The 16,462-nt window shown below is 46.2% G+C and overlaps 1 protein-coding gene across 5 annotated transcripts in view; it reads right to left on the bottom strand.

Moving 5' to 3' along the window:
* Positions 1-556: 556 nt before the first annotated feature.
* LOC122551172 (interleukin-21 receptor-like) overlaps positions 557-16,462 on the bottom strand; it is a 61,469-nt gene continuing 45,563 nt past the window's right edge. For 3 of the 5 annotated variants that reach the window (XM_043692798.2, XM_087988386.1, XM_087988385.1), the window contains exons 7-9: positions 8,005-8,098; positions 6,732-6,816; positions 558-4,270 (exon numbers count right to left, since the gene is read on the bottom strand). In XM_043692798.2, coding sequence (XP_043548733.2) covers positions 4,187-4,270; positions 6,732-6,816; positions 8,005-8,098 — 263 coding nt within the window. In that variant the 3' untranslated portion in view covers positions 558-4,186. Of the gene's footprint in view, positions 4,271-6,731; positions 6,817-8,004; positions 8,099-16,462 lie in introns of all 5 variants that reach the window. The other 2 variants (XM_043692801.2, XM_043692797.2) reach the window with 2 other exon arrangements.

Below are 16,462 nucleotides of genomic sequence, written 5' to 3'. Positions count from 1 at the left end.
GATCTCAATGAATTGGAAATGATAACATAAATGTGCAGCCTCTTGCATCAATTCTTGGGGTGAATTTATTTTTGCAAATACTTTCTGTCTTGTTCAAAAAACACACGATCTACAGACAGTCAAGTCAATGTACCATTTTATAAATTCCTACTTTGGAAATAAAACCAATCTGAGTCCGGATTGAGACACAGACAGACTCCAAACAAGGCTTCACACTTAAAATGCATTGTCTGACCTGAGATGTCACCTCTTTTATACTGACTTGAAAGTATAAATCAATCAAAACCTGCATCTCTATTACAACTGATTAAAGATTTAATAGCCATCTCGGTTGGTTCAATACATTTGGCATCAGTTGGATAACCCTTTGACCTTTTACTTACAAATTCTTTGTCCGATGTATTCTCTATCACTAGCTACCTGAAGAAAGAGCAAAAGCTTGAGGCTTCAAGTAAACCTGTTGGACAATAACCCAGTGTCGTGTGATTTTTGACCTTGTCCACCCCAGTCCAACATCAGCACCTCCACATCATTGAAGAAACAAAGGAAAAGCTTTTAATCAGCAATAAACAATGGTTGAAGGAACTTTATGCTAATCTGTTAAATATTTAGATGACACACCACAGGATTTTCAGGTCATGAAAACTTGGCTGTCAAATGAAGACTTTTTTTTTATTTGAGCAGTTCTTTATCTGTTAGATAAACAAAGCACAAGCTTAGTTTGAATAATGACATGCAAAATTTGTCAGTTTGCAGATTGTAAAACCAGTTTTATTGTATTATTATATATCAGTACCATATGTTTCTGTCTGAGTCCAGGCTAAGGCAAAGCAAATTACTTAGTGATAATTATTTTTGCACTAAGATGTTACACAATACCTGTGTACTTCATCACTTTTATTATTAATTACAATGAAAATTAATGAGCATTTCTGACATAACTTAGCTTTTACTCCTGAGATGTTCAAGTATACCCAATCTCAAAAGCACAATTGTTTTGCATGTTTTAATGTTTAACATTGGCACGTGCTTCATGATTCTGATAAAAGCTTCTGAACTGGTTCAGAAAGACAAGGAATGTGCAAGTTCAAGCAGATATTAAGATGATCAAAGACTGCCCCAGAAATGTATATTGGCAACATACATGCATGCTCTTTCTGACAAAAAAACATAACCGTATTACAATCTTAGAATTTCTTCAAGCTCTGTGTAGGAAATTAGAAGATTGCAGTTACTGTAGTATTGCAGGAAATCTTTCAGTGATCTTCACATAGCAAGATCCCATAGAGAGCAATGAATCATGCTTTGGTTGAGGGATAATTATTTGCCTGAGGAAACAAGCAAATTGCACCCTGGAGCTATGAATGGATAATGATGGTAGAGGCACCAACATTTCTTCCACTAGGCAGCTGACCTGCTCTTACCTCCTGCTGTTGGCCTGTATTGGTAGGACTTGTAGCTTGATTCCCAACTGGTTGTTCCAGCCTGAGTATATCTTCCTTGGCCATCAATCCTGAAGTGAGACTTAAGCCTGGAGTTTCTTGCCCAAGGTAGGAATATTATTTAGTGTGTCATAAGACCTCCATATATAAGTTTAATTCCCTCTTCAAATTAGTTGACAAAAATTGCAGCTATCGTCAGGGTGTGGTTTCAAGAATGCCTTGCACAGTTCAGCAAGACTGCCCTATTTTAACACTCGATTTGACTCACAGTCATGAGTAGTATTCCATTTACCCTGTTTATTAGTCATTGAACCTGTATGGTAACATTTTCTGTTTCAAATGCAAAGACATTTAGACTCCTCTGTACAACAATATTCTGTTGTCTCTCTTCATTGAAATGTTATCTTGCTTTTTTACTCTTTCTGGTGAAATGAATATCTTTATATTTACTCACATTGCACATCTGCCAAAGTTTGCCCACTCATATATTACCTACCTACGTATACCTTATGGGGTCCTCTTCGCAACTTACTGTCAGATTTATCTTTGTCTCATCAGCAAATTGAGCAACAATGCACATGGTCCCTTAATTCAATTTAGTTATATTTCTCATTGGTTTTAAGTAGTTGACAGACTGGTATTGATCACTGTGGCACCTCAGAGGGTTTTCCAACCTCAAAACCACCCATTTACCTCGACGTACTGTTTCCCATGAGGCAGCCAATCCTCCATTTCTGTTAATATATCACCCCAATCCATAAGTTCTTCTCTTATGCAGTAAACATTTATGTAGCACCTTACCTGACGCCTTTTGGAAACCAAAATACATTACATTTACAATTTCCTCGTTATCCATCCTGCTATTTAATAATCAAATACCTCCCATTTATTTTCCCAACACAGACTCCTGTCCCTGATCAGGGCCTAGATCTGAAATATTTATCCAAAAAATGCAGGTCAGAGCAAATTATTTCAGATGCTGAAATCTGTACTGAAAACAACAGGTGCTAGAGATCACAGCGGGTCAGGCAGAACCCAGAAAGAGCGAGCAAGCTAACGTTTCGTGTCTAGAAGTCATCCAGACTCAAAACGTTAGCTTACTCTCTCTCCGTGGAAGCTGTCTGACCTGCTGTGATCTCCAGCATTTGCTGTTTTCAGTTCAAAACTCAGGCTTCAGCTCGACTCAGATTCAGAGTTTCTCAAGCTGTTGGCATTTAACTACAATTGTATTTGTTGTGGACTACATACCCATTAGCTTCCAGGAACTATAACTGCAATAATTCACCTGCTTTGTCATTCCTCTTCTTACTTAAGTAATTACACTTTATTACAAAGTTTTGAAATATAATTGAATTAACTATTTATAGCTTTTAATATCGGTAATGCCCTTACATTTTGTTACTTGCTTTAGATTGTTTCTGTAGCTTAGCCTGAAATACCAATTTAGCCCTACCTGTTTTTATCATGTGTATTTAGTGAGCAATGCCTCTTACCCTCATCTCACTGAATTCCCATAGTCACCAAAATCCTAGACTCTCAGGTAAACTTCCACTCCAGTGAAGCTGCTATAACGATCATTATTAATTCAATTATTTCAGGGATCCTCTTAATTACCGACTCTGAAATCAATATCCTATTTCAGGGAGAAAAATACAGGAATACTCATCAACTGATTACTTCCTTACATTCCATTGAAAGTGCATTAACAATTCTCTCCTTGTGCGAACTGCCTTGCTCTTCTTTAAAAACACAATAGAATCTTTCACATCTCCAAATGGAGATTTAGTTCTTGTGTTAAATTTTTGGAGAGGGGTTCAAACACACAATCCTCTCACTCAGAATGGTGTTACTGAGCCAGGAAAAACATGTGTATATTCAGGCCTGGTCTGTCAACACATGCCCACTCCATAATGAGGGGTACAGACAGGGATAATGGCAGGTGTCTTTTCCCTCGGATGGGGGATTTCAAGACTAGCTGCCACATTTGTAAAGCGAGAGGACAGAAATTTTAAAAAGACATGAGGGGCAAAATGTTTATACAGAGGGTGGTCCATGTGTGGAATTAACTTCCTGAAGAAGTGGTGGATGTGGGTACAATTACAATGTTTAAAAGACATTTGGATAAGTTCATGAATAGGAAAGGTTTGGAGGGATATGGGCCAGGTGCAGGCAGGTGGGACTGGTTTAGTTTGGGCTAATGTTCATCATGGACTGGTTAGACTGAAGGGTCTGTTTCCGTGCTGTATGACTCTATGACTATGACTCCAAAGGACAAAAAAGCACTGAACGTAGCTGACATATATGAGAGTGAAAGTTCATGCATCCAAAAGAAAAAAAAGAAGCAGCATTTTAGCTTATGAGTTATTACTCAGAGAAAATACAGTCAATGGATTATCTTGTTATTGAACAGGTTTTCTGCTGCTGTATTCTGATTGGTATTAATTGTTTCATGTACTAACATTGTTTGATCACTTCAAAACAGGGTGGCAAAGTGGTTCAGTGGGTAGCACTTCTGCCTCACGGCACCAGGGACCTGTGTTCGATCCCAGCCTTGGGCGACTATCTTAGTGGAGTTTGCATGTTCTCCCTGTTTCTTCTGGGTTTACTCCCACAGTCCAAAGATGTGCAGGTTAGGCGTTGTCTCCAGTGAAGTACGGGCTAAATGGATTAGCCATGGTAAATATGAAGTCTGGGTGGGATACTCTTCAGAGGGTTGGTGTGAATTCTTCTGCACTGTAGGGATTCTATGTATAAATCTCGTCTTCCACTGTAACTGTAATGCATTCCTCAGGTATTTTGGCTACCAAGGATTTGGCATTGATCCATTCCTGATCAAAGCAAAAGGAATCATGTCAAATATCTTTGCCGAGACACATGCTGTATAACAGATTCCTTAATTTATCTATTACAGCAGATAAACTCACTTTGCTGCAAACCTGAGTTTTAATGATTGCAATTGTAAATGCTGCCATGTCAGGAGTCTTCCCACGGCCTCCCCAACTTCCTCACTCTGTAAAACTTTACATTGCAGATGCTTGGGAATGGAAATGGCTTGGAACCTGTGCTGGGGTGGCACAGTGGCACAGTGGTTCGCACTACTGCCTCACAGCACCAGAGACCTGAGTTCAATTCCTGCCTCAGGCAACTGTCTGTGTGGAGTTTGCACATTCTCCCCGTGTCTGCGTGGGTTTCCTCCCGGTGCTCTGGTTTCCTCCCACAGTCCAAAAATGTGCAGCTTAGGTGAATTGGCCATGCTAACTTGCCTGTAGTGTTAGGTGAAGGGGTAAATGTAGGGTGGGTTGCTCTTCAGAGGGTCGGCGTGGACTTGTTGGGCTGAAAGGCCTGTTTCCACGCTGTAAGTAATCTAATCTAAAATCCGATCCCTTCATATATCTGCTGGTCAAAACAATATACCCACTTGAAATACAAGTAGCTCCTTGAAAAAGGCCATTCTGTCATTCATTTATATCATCCGTACCCTAGTAACATTAAATAAAATAGATGGCTGAACATTCCTGGTGACCAGCATTGCTTGGGAATTTGTGGGAGATTAAATTTTAATGGCTGGTTCAACTATACATTCAGCTGGATCATGGCTAATCATCTATCTCTGCATCCTTTTCCTGAACTAATCCTCTATCCTTTGCTGTCACTAGTCTCTAGAAATCTATCAATTTCTGCCTTCAACAATCCTCTTGGGTGGACAATTCCAGTGATTCACTACCCACCTCCCTAATTCCATTTTAGTACTCTGTCCCTTATTCTGAAAATAGGCGGTGGGCAGCACAGTGGTTCAGTGGTTAGCACTGCTGCCTCACAGCGCCAGGCACATGGGTTCGATTCCTGCCTCGGGTGACTGTCTGTGTGGAGTTTGCACATTCTCCCCGTGTCTGCGTGGGTTTCCTCCATGTGCTCTGGTTTCCCCCCACAATCCAAAGATGTGGAGGTCAGGTGAATTGGGCATGCTAAACTGCCCATAGTGTTAGGTGCATTAGTCAGAGGGAAATAGGTTTGGTGGGATTACTCTTCAGAGGGTTGGTCTGGACTTGTTAAGCTGAAGGGTGTGTTTTCACAGTGTAGGGAATCTAATCTAAAAAAAAATCTCCCCCTTGCCTCAAGACTCACTTTCCAAGGGAACTATCCTGTTCACATGTACTCTGCCATGCCTTGTAAGGGTGTGCATTGACTTGGTCACTACCCTGTGCTGTTAGAATTTCCAAGCCACATGCAGCTTTGCATGGATCACAACTCAAAGACATCATTTTCACAACAATCTCCATATAAGAGATTTTATCCAGTTTTCCATACACTATCAAACTAAAATCACAAAACATTGGCGGGTCAGGCAGTATCAATTTGGAATGCATACTCTGTTTCTGTTTCCATAGATTCCTGACTGACCTGCTGACTATTTACAGCATTTTCTGTTTGGATTCCAGATTGGGCGGTACGGTGGCTCAGTGGTTAGCACTGCAGCCTCACAGTGCCAGGAACTCGGGTTTGATTCCAACCTCAGGCAACTGTCTATGTGGAGTTTGCACATTCTCCCCGTGTCTGTGTGAGTTTCCTCCAGGTGCTCTGGTTTCCTCCCACAATCCAAAGATGTGCAGGTCAGATGACTTGACCATGCTAAATTACCCATAGTGTTAGATGCATTAGTCAGAGGGAAATGGGTCTGGGTGGGTTACTCTCCGGAGGGTCAGTGTGGACTTGTTGGGCCAAATACTGTAGGGAATCTAATCCAGTCTAATTAAAAAATGGGGCAGCACAGTAGCTCAGTGGTCAGTACTGCTATCTCACAATGCCAGGGACCTGGGTTTCATCCCAGCCTCGGGTGACTGTCTGTCTAGAGTTTATACATTCTCCCTATGTCTGAGTGGGTTTCCTCCCACAGTCGAAAGATAGGCAGGTTAGGAGGATTGGCCATGCTAAGTTACCTATAGGATCCTGGAATGTGCGGACTACGTGGATTAGGCATGGGGAATATAGGGTTGTGGAAGGTCAGATGGTCATTTTGGACTCAATGGCCAAATGGCCTGCTTCCACAGTGTAGGAGATTCTAGGATCTCCAGCACCAACAATATTTTGCTTTTGACCAAACTGTTTGCAATCCCAGTGTCATTTGTGACATTGGGCAACCCGTTTGGTCATCCACTAAAGTCATTACTTCGAACTCTGGAATATGGCCCACTTGACAGAATGTCTTCCTGCCTTAGAAGCACTACATAAATGTACATTGTTGTGCATTCAATATTCCTTTTGCCACCATCCATTAGTACCATAGGTTACCTGAAAATTGCCATGGTTGTGGTCAAATAGACCTTTAAACTTCATTTCAGGATCAGGGATTGGTTGCCACAGTTTGTCCAATGACCTGTAAGAATAAAAATATCCAATTAGAAAGATTTAGTCAAAAGATTATTTTCATCTCTCACAGGATCAGGAGTAGGCCATTCAGCCCCTTGGGCCTGTTTTGTCATTCAATGGCATCATGGGTATAGTGATTGCAAAAGAGTGTCGTAGTGGCTCAATGGTTACCATTGCGCTAGGGACCAGGGTTCAATTCCACCCTTGGGTGACTGCCTGTGTGGAGTTTGCACGTTCTGTGCGGACATCCTCAGGATGTTTCAGTTTCCCATAACCGTCCAAAGCTGTGCAGATTAGAGTGGATTAGCCATGGGAAATGCAGGCTTCCACACTCTAGGGACTCTATGAAAAGATCAGCCAGCTGCACATCACAGAATATAAGTTCCTGTGATTGGGGTTGTTAAACTGGTCCAGTTAGTGAAACCTGGTTGACAGAGAAGAATGAATGTCAGAGATATTGAGCCCCTCAGTAACCGATGCAGAACTACTGCCAAAGGTTCTGTATTTGTAAATGATTGGTGATGGGATGATGAATTATTTCAATGGCTGATCTGTGGCCTAACTCCATATATCTGTCTTTGGCCCATTTCTCATAATACCTTCGCTTAACAAAATTTTATCTATTACAGATTTAAATTGAGACCTGCTGCCTGAAATAACTTGCTAATATGCTTGGACTGGGTGGCTGTGGTGCCTGACGAGTGAGTCCAATTGTATGACTGAGTGCCTGTCATGAAATCTGACCAAAGGCTGCATGTGATGTTCACAGGCATTTCTTTCTGTTCGCTGTGAGTATTATTTGGGCAAAGCTGCTGAGTTCAGTGCCTATGCCCTGAGGGAAAGTGAAGGAGATTCCTTTAGCGAGCAAATACCCAGTCTCTGGCAAAGCCAACAGCTGGAAGAAGCTGATAAATTTTGGCTGAGTCTTAGGCCTACAGACAGCTCAGCGAAACAGAAGCAAAATGCTGCAGTCACTGAAAATGTGGGATAGAGAAAAGTAAACAGGAAGGGCTGGGAAGACACAGCAGGCCAGGCAACATCTACAGACAGCGAGAGTGAATTGCGTCAGGTTGATGACTTATTGTCAGAAGGTTCAGAAAATGTTGCCTGCTAAGCTCTTGATTTCTGAATTTACTACCCTGTGCCATAAGTACTGCAATGCCGTGCGAAAAACAGAATTAGATAAGAAACTTACTTTCTGCAAGTGAATATCACCAGGAGCATCAGAACGATGAAAGCAATCACTACTGCAATCATTATCAGCACTTGGAAATCGTTCGGTTCTGCCTCTGCAAATAACAAGACAACCTCAGATTACTGACTTTCACAATTCACTGACATGTTTCCGTATGAAATGGGGATAACTGCGTGTGAGGTGGACTGGAATACAACATGGATTTACGACATGATGGGGATTGGCGGCTGGGGGAGGGGGTGGGGGGGGGGAGGTGTCAGTTGGTGGGACATCTAGTCTGCGATCCCGAGTCCCTTGCCCTTTGTCTTGGACGCGGTGGCCCTCAGGTGAAACCAGCACCAGCCCTCTCTCTCTCTCTCTCTATCTCTCTCTCTCTCTAATGAGAGAGCCGTCTCAGACAATAGCGACTTCACCTCACATCCAGTTAGGTTTCTCACTAACTCACAATTGTGTGAATGCAGACAACTCTTGTGGATGTTGAGAAAGGTTCCTAATGGGACTTGGCTGAACACCCAGGCCTCCCTCCTGAGATGTAACACAGAGAACTGGGGTGGATCGCACAGCAGATCTCAGTGGGTTGGCTGATAGCCTATATCCCACCTGTCAATCTTCCTTGCCACCTATCCGCTCCACCCTCCTCTCCGGCCTACCACTTTTACCACCACCTCCATCCACCTATTGCACTCTCAGCTACATTCTCCCCAGCCCCACCCCCGTCCCATTTATCTCTCCACCCTCAAGGCTCTCAGCCTCATTCCTGATGAAGGGTTTTTGCCCGATACACCGATTTTCCTGCTCCTCGGATGCTGCCTGACCTGCTATGCTTTTCCAGCACCACTCTAATCTTGATAGCCTATTTTGCCTGATTTGGGATGCACAGCTACAACTGCACTTAGCCAGGACATTCTTCATCTAATAGCAGGCAACAGTGATTATTCACTGTCAAATACCTTAAGCATCCCTTTTTATTTGGGTTTTACAGCATAAAGAGTGATTTTACTGAGGTTCTGTGACGGGATTTAGCTTCAGTGGTGCCCAACCTTTCTGCGCTGACCGGCTACATAGTATAACCTGACAAGGACCATAACAGTACATTTTGGAATGTCTAATTAGATTAGATTACTTACAGTGTGGAAACAGGCCGTTCGGCCCAACAAGTCCACACCGACCTGCCGAAGCGCAACCCACCCATTCCCCTACATTTACCCCTTTACCTAACACTACGGGCAATTTAGCATGGCCAATTCACCTGACCTGCACATCTTTGGACTGTGGGAGGAAACCGGAGCACCCGGAGGAAACCCACGCAGACACGGGGAGAACGTGCAAACTCCACACAGTCAGTCGCCTGAGGCGGGAATTGAACCCGGGTCTCTGGTGCTGTGAGGCAGCAGTGCTAACCACTGTGCCACCGTGCCGCCCAAAATATAGTTGTAAAAGCCACAAAATTAGCAATCAATAAAGTTGGTGTATGGAATACAGTGCACAGACGATAGGTAGGTCATAACTTACCCTGCTTGTGGGCAGGTCAGGAACAGGAAACATAAGATGATAAACAGTGCCACGCCAATCAGGAAAGCAACAAATGTAGGAAATAGAACAGGAACAGACCACTCAGCTCCTCAAGTCTGCTTCATCATTCAGCAAGATCATGGCAGATCCTGTATCACGACACCATTTTCCTACACTATCTCCATTCCCTCCATATGTTTAATATCCATCGATTTTGTTTTTAGATTAGATTACTTACAGTGTGGAAACAGGCCCTTCAGCCCAACAAGTCCATACCGACTCTCCGAAGAACAATCCACCCAGACCCATTCCCTTACATTTACCCCTTCACCTAATACTATGGGCAATTTAGCATGGCCAATTCACCTAACCTGCATATTTTTGGACTGTGGGAAGAAACCAGAGCACCCAGAGGGAACCCACACAGACACAGGGAGAAGGTGCAAACTCCACACAGACAATTGCCTGAGACAGGAATTGAACCCAGGTCTCTGGCGCTATGAGGCAGCAGTGCTAACCACTGTGCCACCATGCCACCCATTTCTGGCTTGAACATGCTTATCATGCATCCTGATGGGCTGAATGGCCTACTTCTGCTCCTAAGTTTAAATGACTGAGTTTCATAGTTCTTGGAAGTGGAGATTTCCAAAGACTCATCACCCACTCCTCATTTCAGTCTTAAACAGCCTTGAAACTCTTGTTCAGAGACTGAGTCCCCTGGTGCGTGATCCTTTGTTTGAGGTAAACAACTGTCTATCCTCTTGAGCACTGTTAAAATTTGCTATGCTTACATAAGAAAAATTAGGAGACATCTCTTCACAAAGGTGTGTTGGAGCTATGGAACAATGTTCCACAAAATGTGATAAGATTCAACCCCAGCTAAATGAGTTTAGATGAAAACAGAAAGTTCTGGAAAAACTAAGCAGGTCTAGCAGCATCAACGGAGAGAGAAATACAGAGTTCAAGTCCAATGTGACCCTTCAGAACTTAAACTGAGACCTGTAAAGGACCTGTCGAACACAGGGACAGCATGGTGGCTCAGTGGTTAGCACTGCTGCCTCACAGTGCCAGGAACCCAGCCTCAGGCAACTGTGCAGAGTTTGCAATTTCTCCCCTGCATGGGTTTCCACCGGGTGCTCTGGTTTCCTCCCACAGTCCAAAGGTGTGCTGGTTAGCTGAATTGGCCATGCTAAATTGCCCATAGTGTTCAGGGATGTGTAGGTTAGGTGCATTAAGATCAATGTTTCGGGCAGAGGACGAGGCTCATTCTTGATGAAGGCCTTCTGCCCGAAACGCTGATTTTCCTGCTCCTCAGATGCTGCCTGACCTGCTGTGCTTTTCCAGCACCACTCTAATCTTGACTCTGATCTCCAGCACCTGCACTTCTCACTTTCGCCTAGGTGCATTAGCCAGGGGTCAATGTAGAGTAAATAGGTAGGGGAATGGGTCTGGGCGGGATACTCTTTGGAGGGTCAGTGTGGACTTGTTGGGCCAAGTGGTCATTTTTCACACTGTTAGGGATTCTCTAAAAATAAAGAGATTGAAAGACAAGATCGGTGGATTGGGACAATATATTGAGTCTAGGTTACAGTGGTGCTGGAAAAGCACAGTAAGTCAGGCAGCATCCGAGGAGCTGGAAAATCGATGTTTCAGGCAGGTAGCCTCTGTGGTAGAGAGATAAATTGGAGGGGTGTGGGGCTGGGAAGAAGGTAGCCAAGAGTACAATAGGTGGATGGAGGTAGGGATGAAGGTGATAGGTGGGAACAAAGATTGGCAGGTAGGACAGGTCATGAGGATGGTGCTGAGCTGGCAGGTTGGAACTGGGGTGAGGTGGGGGATGGGGAAATGAGGAAACTGGTGAAGTGCACATTGATGCCCTGGGGTTGAAGTGTTCTGACGCAGAAGATGAGGCTTTCTTCCTCCAGACGTTAGGTGGTAAGGGAGTGGCGATGGAGGAGGCCCAGTATCTGCATGTCCTCGGCAGAGTGGGAGGGGGAGTTGAAATGTTGGGCCATCGGGCAGTAGGATTGATTGCAGTGGTAAAAACAATTACGTCAAATGCTGGAAACCAGATTCTGGATTAGTAGTGCTGGAAGAGCACAGCAGTTCAGGCAACATCCGAGGAGCAGTAAAATCAAACACTTCTTTCGCCGCCTCTGCCTCCGAGCTTACTTTCACAACTAGGATTCCCGCTCACCTTCCGAGGACCCCTTCGCCCACCTCCAACACACTGCATCCACCTGGACACCCCGCACTGGCCTATTACCCGCCCTCGACCTCTTCATTTCCAACTGCCGCCGGGACATTAACCGCCTCAACCTGTCTACCCCCCTCCCCCACTCCAACCTCTCTCCCTCACAACGCGCAGCCCTCCAATCCCTTTGCTCCAATCCCGACCTCACCATCAAGCCAGCAGATAAAGGGGGCGCAGTGGTAGTCAGGCGCACTGACCTCTACACCACTGAAACCAAATGCCAACTCGAGGACACCTCTTCCTACTGCCCCCTCGACTATGACCCTACCCGCTATCACCAAACGATCATCTCCCAGACCATACAGAACCTCATCACCTCAGGAGATCTCCCACCCACAGCTTCCAACCTCATAGTCCGGGAACCCCGCACTGCCCGGTTCTACCTCCTTCCCAAGATCCACAAGCCTGACCACCCTGGCCGACCCATTGTCTCAGCATGCTCCTGCCCCACTGAACTCATTTCTACCTACCTCGACACTGTTCTATCCCCCCTAGTCCAGGAACTCCCCACATACATTCGAGACACCACCCCCATGCCCTCCACCTCCTCCAAGACTTCCGTTTCCCCGGCCCCCAACGCCTCATCTTCACCATGGATATCCATTCCCTCTACACCTCCATCCGCCATGACCAGGGCCTCCAAGCCCTCCGTTTCTTCTTCTCCCAATGTCCCCTACAGTACCCTTCCACCCACACTCTCATTCGTTTGGCCGAACTGGTCCTCACCCTTAACAATTTCTCCTTCGAATTCTCGCACTTCCTCCAGACCAAAGGGGTTGCCATGGGCACCCGTATGGGCCCCAGCTATGCCTGTCTCTTTGTTGGCTACGTAGAGCAGTTGATCTTCCGTAATTACACCGGCACCACTCCCCACCTCTTCCTCCGCTACATTGATGACTGCATTGGCGCCACCTCGTGTTCCCGTGAGGAGGTTGAGCAATTCATCAACTTCACTAACATATTCCACTCTGACCTTAAATTTATCTGGACCATCTCTGACACCTCCCTCCCCTTCCTGGACCTCTCCATCTCCATTAATGATGACCGACTTGACACCGACATTTTTTACAAACCCACCGACTCCCACAGCTACCTGGATTACATCTCTTCCCACCCTACCTCTTGCAAAAATGCCTTCCCGTATTCCCAATTCCTCCGCCTCCGCCGAATCTGCTCCCCGTAGGACCAGTTCCACCATAGAACACACCAGATGGCTTCCTTCTTTAGAGACCACAATTTCCCTTCCCATGTGGTTAAAGATGCCCTCCAATGCATCTTGTCCACATCCCGCACCTCCGCCCTCAGACTCTACCCCTCCAACCGTAACAAGGACAGAACGCCCCTGGTGCTCACCTTCCACCCTACCAACCTTGCATTAACCAAATCATCCGCCGACATTTCCGCCACCTCCAAACAGACCCCACCATCAGGGATATATTTTCCTCCCCACCCCTTTCTGCCTTCCGCAAAGACTGTTCCCTCCGTGACTACCTGGTCAAGTCCATGCCCCCCTACAACCCATCCTCCCATCCTGGCACCTTCCCCTGCCGCCGCAGGAACTGCAAAACCTGCTCCCACACCTCCTCTCTCACCTCTATCCAAGGCCCTAAAGGAGCCTTCCACATCCATCAAAGTTTTACCTGCACATCCACTAATATCATTTATTGTATCTGTTGCTCCCGATGCGGTTTCCTCTACATTGGGGAGACTGGACGCCTCCTAGCAGAGCGCTTTAGGGAACATCTCTGAGACACCCGAACCAATCAACTACACCGCCCCGTGGCCCAACATTTCAACTCCCCCTCCCACTCTGCCGAGGACGTGGAGGTCCTGGGCCTCCTTCACCGCCGCTCCCTCACCACCAGAGGCCTGGAGGAAGAACGCCTCATCTTCTGCCTCGGAACACTTCAACCCCAGGTCATCAATGTGGACTTCAACAGTTTCCTCATTTCCCCTTCCCCCACCTTACCCCAATTCCAAACTTCCAGCTCAGCACTGTCCCCATGACTTGTCCTACCTGCCTATCTTCTTTTCCACCTATCCACTCCACCCTCCCCCCGCCCCCGACCTATCACCTATTGTACTCTATGCTACTTTTTCCCCACCCCCACCCTCCTCTCACTTATCTCTCCACCCTTCAGGCTCTCTGCCTGTATTCCTGATGAAGGGCTTTTGCCTGAAACGTCGATTTTACTGCTCCTCGGATGCTGCCTGAACTGCTGTGCTCTTCCAGCACCACTAATCCAGGATTGATTGCAGTACCCACTTCTGCCTAGGGCAATATATAATTCAGTCATGATTGAATAGAACAGACTAGAAGAGCCAAATGGCCATTCCTGTTCCTATTTTCCTGGATTCCTTGGCTACCAATGGGAGGAGGAGACTTTCATGCCAAGCCATACCCTAACTCTCTGATATACTTATCATTGCTATCACCATTGCAGACAATAATGACTCTCTTCCACTCTCAGAGTGAGTCCATAGGTGGCTGTACAGTCCAATGTGACTTCTGCAGACTCTGCTATACCTGGGACAGAAGATTGTCGTTGGAAGGGGTGGATGTGCCTTGGCGTTTTCCCGATAGCAAGTCTCAAAGTTTTGGATGCTTTCCCAAATGCTCCTCCTCCACTTTGGACGGTCTTTGGTCCAGTGATTCCAGGTGTTGGTGGGAATGCCGCACTTCACCGGTGAGGCCTCGAGGGTATCCCAGAAGCACTTCCAATGTCAATGTGGGGCTCACCTGCCATCTTGGGGCTGAGCACCTGCTTGGAGAGTCTCATGTCGGTCAGATCCCAGCCCATCGCAACCAATTGAGGGTGTGGTCAGTGCGTCGATGCCAGGGATGTTGGCTTGGTGGAGGATGCTGGTGTTGGCTCGTCTGTCTTCCCAGCGGGTTCGCAAGTTCTTGCGTAGTCAGTGTTGGTAGGATTGCTCCACTGCCTTGAGGTCCCTGCTGTGGATAGTCCACGTCTCAGAGCCATACAGGAGGGTGGGAACCACCACAGTTCTGTAAACCATGAGCTTGGTGTCGGATCTGATGTTGTTTTCCTTGAAAACCCTTTTCCTTGGATGGCTGAAGACTGCGCTAGCACACTGGAGTCAGCGCTGGATCTCTTCACCAATAGTTTCTTTGGCCGACAGGACACTTCTGAGGGATTGGAAGTGGTCAACATCCTCTACGGCCTCCCCATGGACCTTGATGATTGGGGATTTGCTCTACAATGCCAGGCCTGTTTGACAAAGGACCTTCGTCTTGTGGATGTTCAGGGTGAGACCCACGCTCTCATATGTCTCCATAAAGATGCTGACAATGGTCTGGAGATTGTACTCTGAGCTTGCACATACATAAGCATCACCCGTATACTGCAGCTCGATGATACTGGTTGGAGTAACTTTGGTTTTGTTTTAAAGGCTGTGAGAGGTTGAATAATTTCCCACCGATTCTGTAAATTTGCCCCACTCCAGCAGCAGTGAGGTGAAGCATTGCAACAAGGTAGATCGAGAACAGTGCTGGGGCAATGACACACCCCAATTGACACCAACCTGAACAGTGAATGGTGGGGGAGCCATTGGTCATTACCATAACTTCCATGTCATTGTGCAGCAGGCCAGAAGGATGGTGACAAACTCCGTGGTGCATGGTGCATGGAGAAGGAAGCTCCATCATGCTTCCCGATTGACGGTGCCAAATATCATAGGACCATAAGACACAGGAGCAACAATTAGGCCATTCAGCTCATTGAGTCTGCTCGGCCATTTAATCATGGCAGATAGGTTTCTCAACCCCATTCTCCCACTTTCTCCCCATAACCCTTGATCCCCTTGACAGTCAGGAACCTACCTCAGTCGTAAAGGCATTTGTAAGGTCAAAGATGACCATATACAGGGATAGGTTCTTTTCTCTGCATTTCCCCTGCAGCTGTCACACAGTGAAAATCATGTCTGTTGTGCCTCTCTGTGGTTGAAGCCGTACTGTAATTCTGGGAGGAGTTCCTCAGCCACAGGGAGGAAACAGCTGAGGAGGGCCTTGGCGTTGACTTTTTCAACTGTTGACAGCCAGGGGATTCCCCTGTAGTTACCACAGTCAGATTTGTTCCCTTTTTTGAAAAATACTCCCGACTCTGGTATCTCGGGGCTCTACCAGGATGCTCTCCTCCTTCCAAATAAGGCAGACAAGGGCTTGTAGCTGCAGCAGGGGCTCTGTGCCTCCACACTTCAATGCCTCAACAGGGATGCCGTCTGCTCCAGCAGCCTTATTGTTCTGGAGCTGGCTGATGGCCTTTTCTGCTTCTTGCAGGGCTGGGGTGTTGTTGGGTTTGTGGCATGGAGTGTGCAGTGGGATGCGTTCAAGGACACTCAGATCAACATTAAAAATCACACACCACCAGGTTATAGTCCAACAGGTTTACTTGGAAGCACTAGCTTTCAGAGCGCTGCTCCTTCACAACCACCTGATTGGAGTAGGACTCCAAAAGCTAGTGCTTCCAAATAAACCTGTTGGACTGTAATCTGGTAAAAACAATGACTGCAGATGCTGGAAACCAGATTCTGGATCAGTGGTGCTGGAAGAGCACAGCAGTTCAGGCAGCATCCGAGGAGCTTCAAAATCAACGTTTCGGGCAAAAGCCCTTGATCAGGAATAAAGGCAGTGAGCCTGGAGCGTGTAGAGATAAGCTAGAGGAGGGTGGGTGT

The sequence above is a fragment of the Chiloscyllium plagiosum genome, unplaced genomic scaffold (genome assembly GCF_037043375.1).
Source record: "Chiloscyllium plagiosum isolate Xiang-an unplaced genomic scaffold, Cpla_swu_hap1 HiC_scaffold_6, whole genome shotgun sequence".
NCBI classification, from domain to species: domain Eukaryota; kingdom Metazoa; phylum Chordata; class Chondrichthyes; order Orectolobiformes; family Hemiscylliidae; genus Chiloscyllium; species Chiloscyllium plagiosum.
The sequence above is the reverse complement of the archived record's forward strand: the minus strand, read 5'-3'. Positions and strand labels throughout refer to the sequence as shown.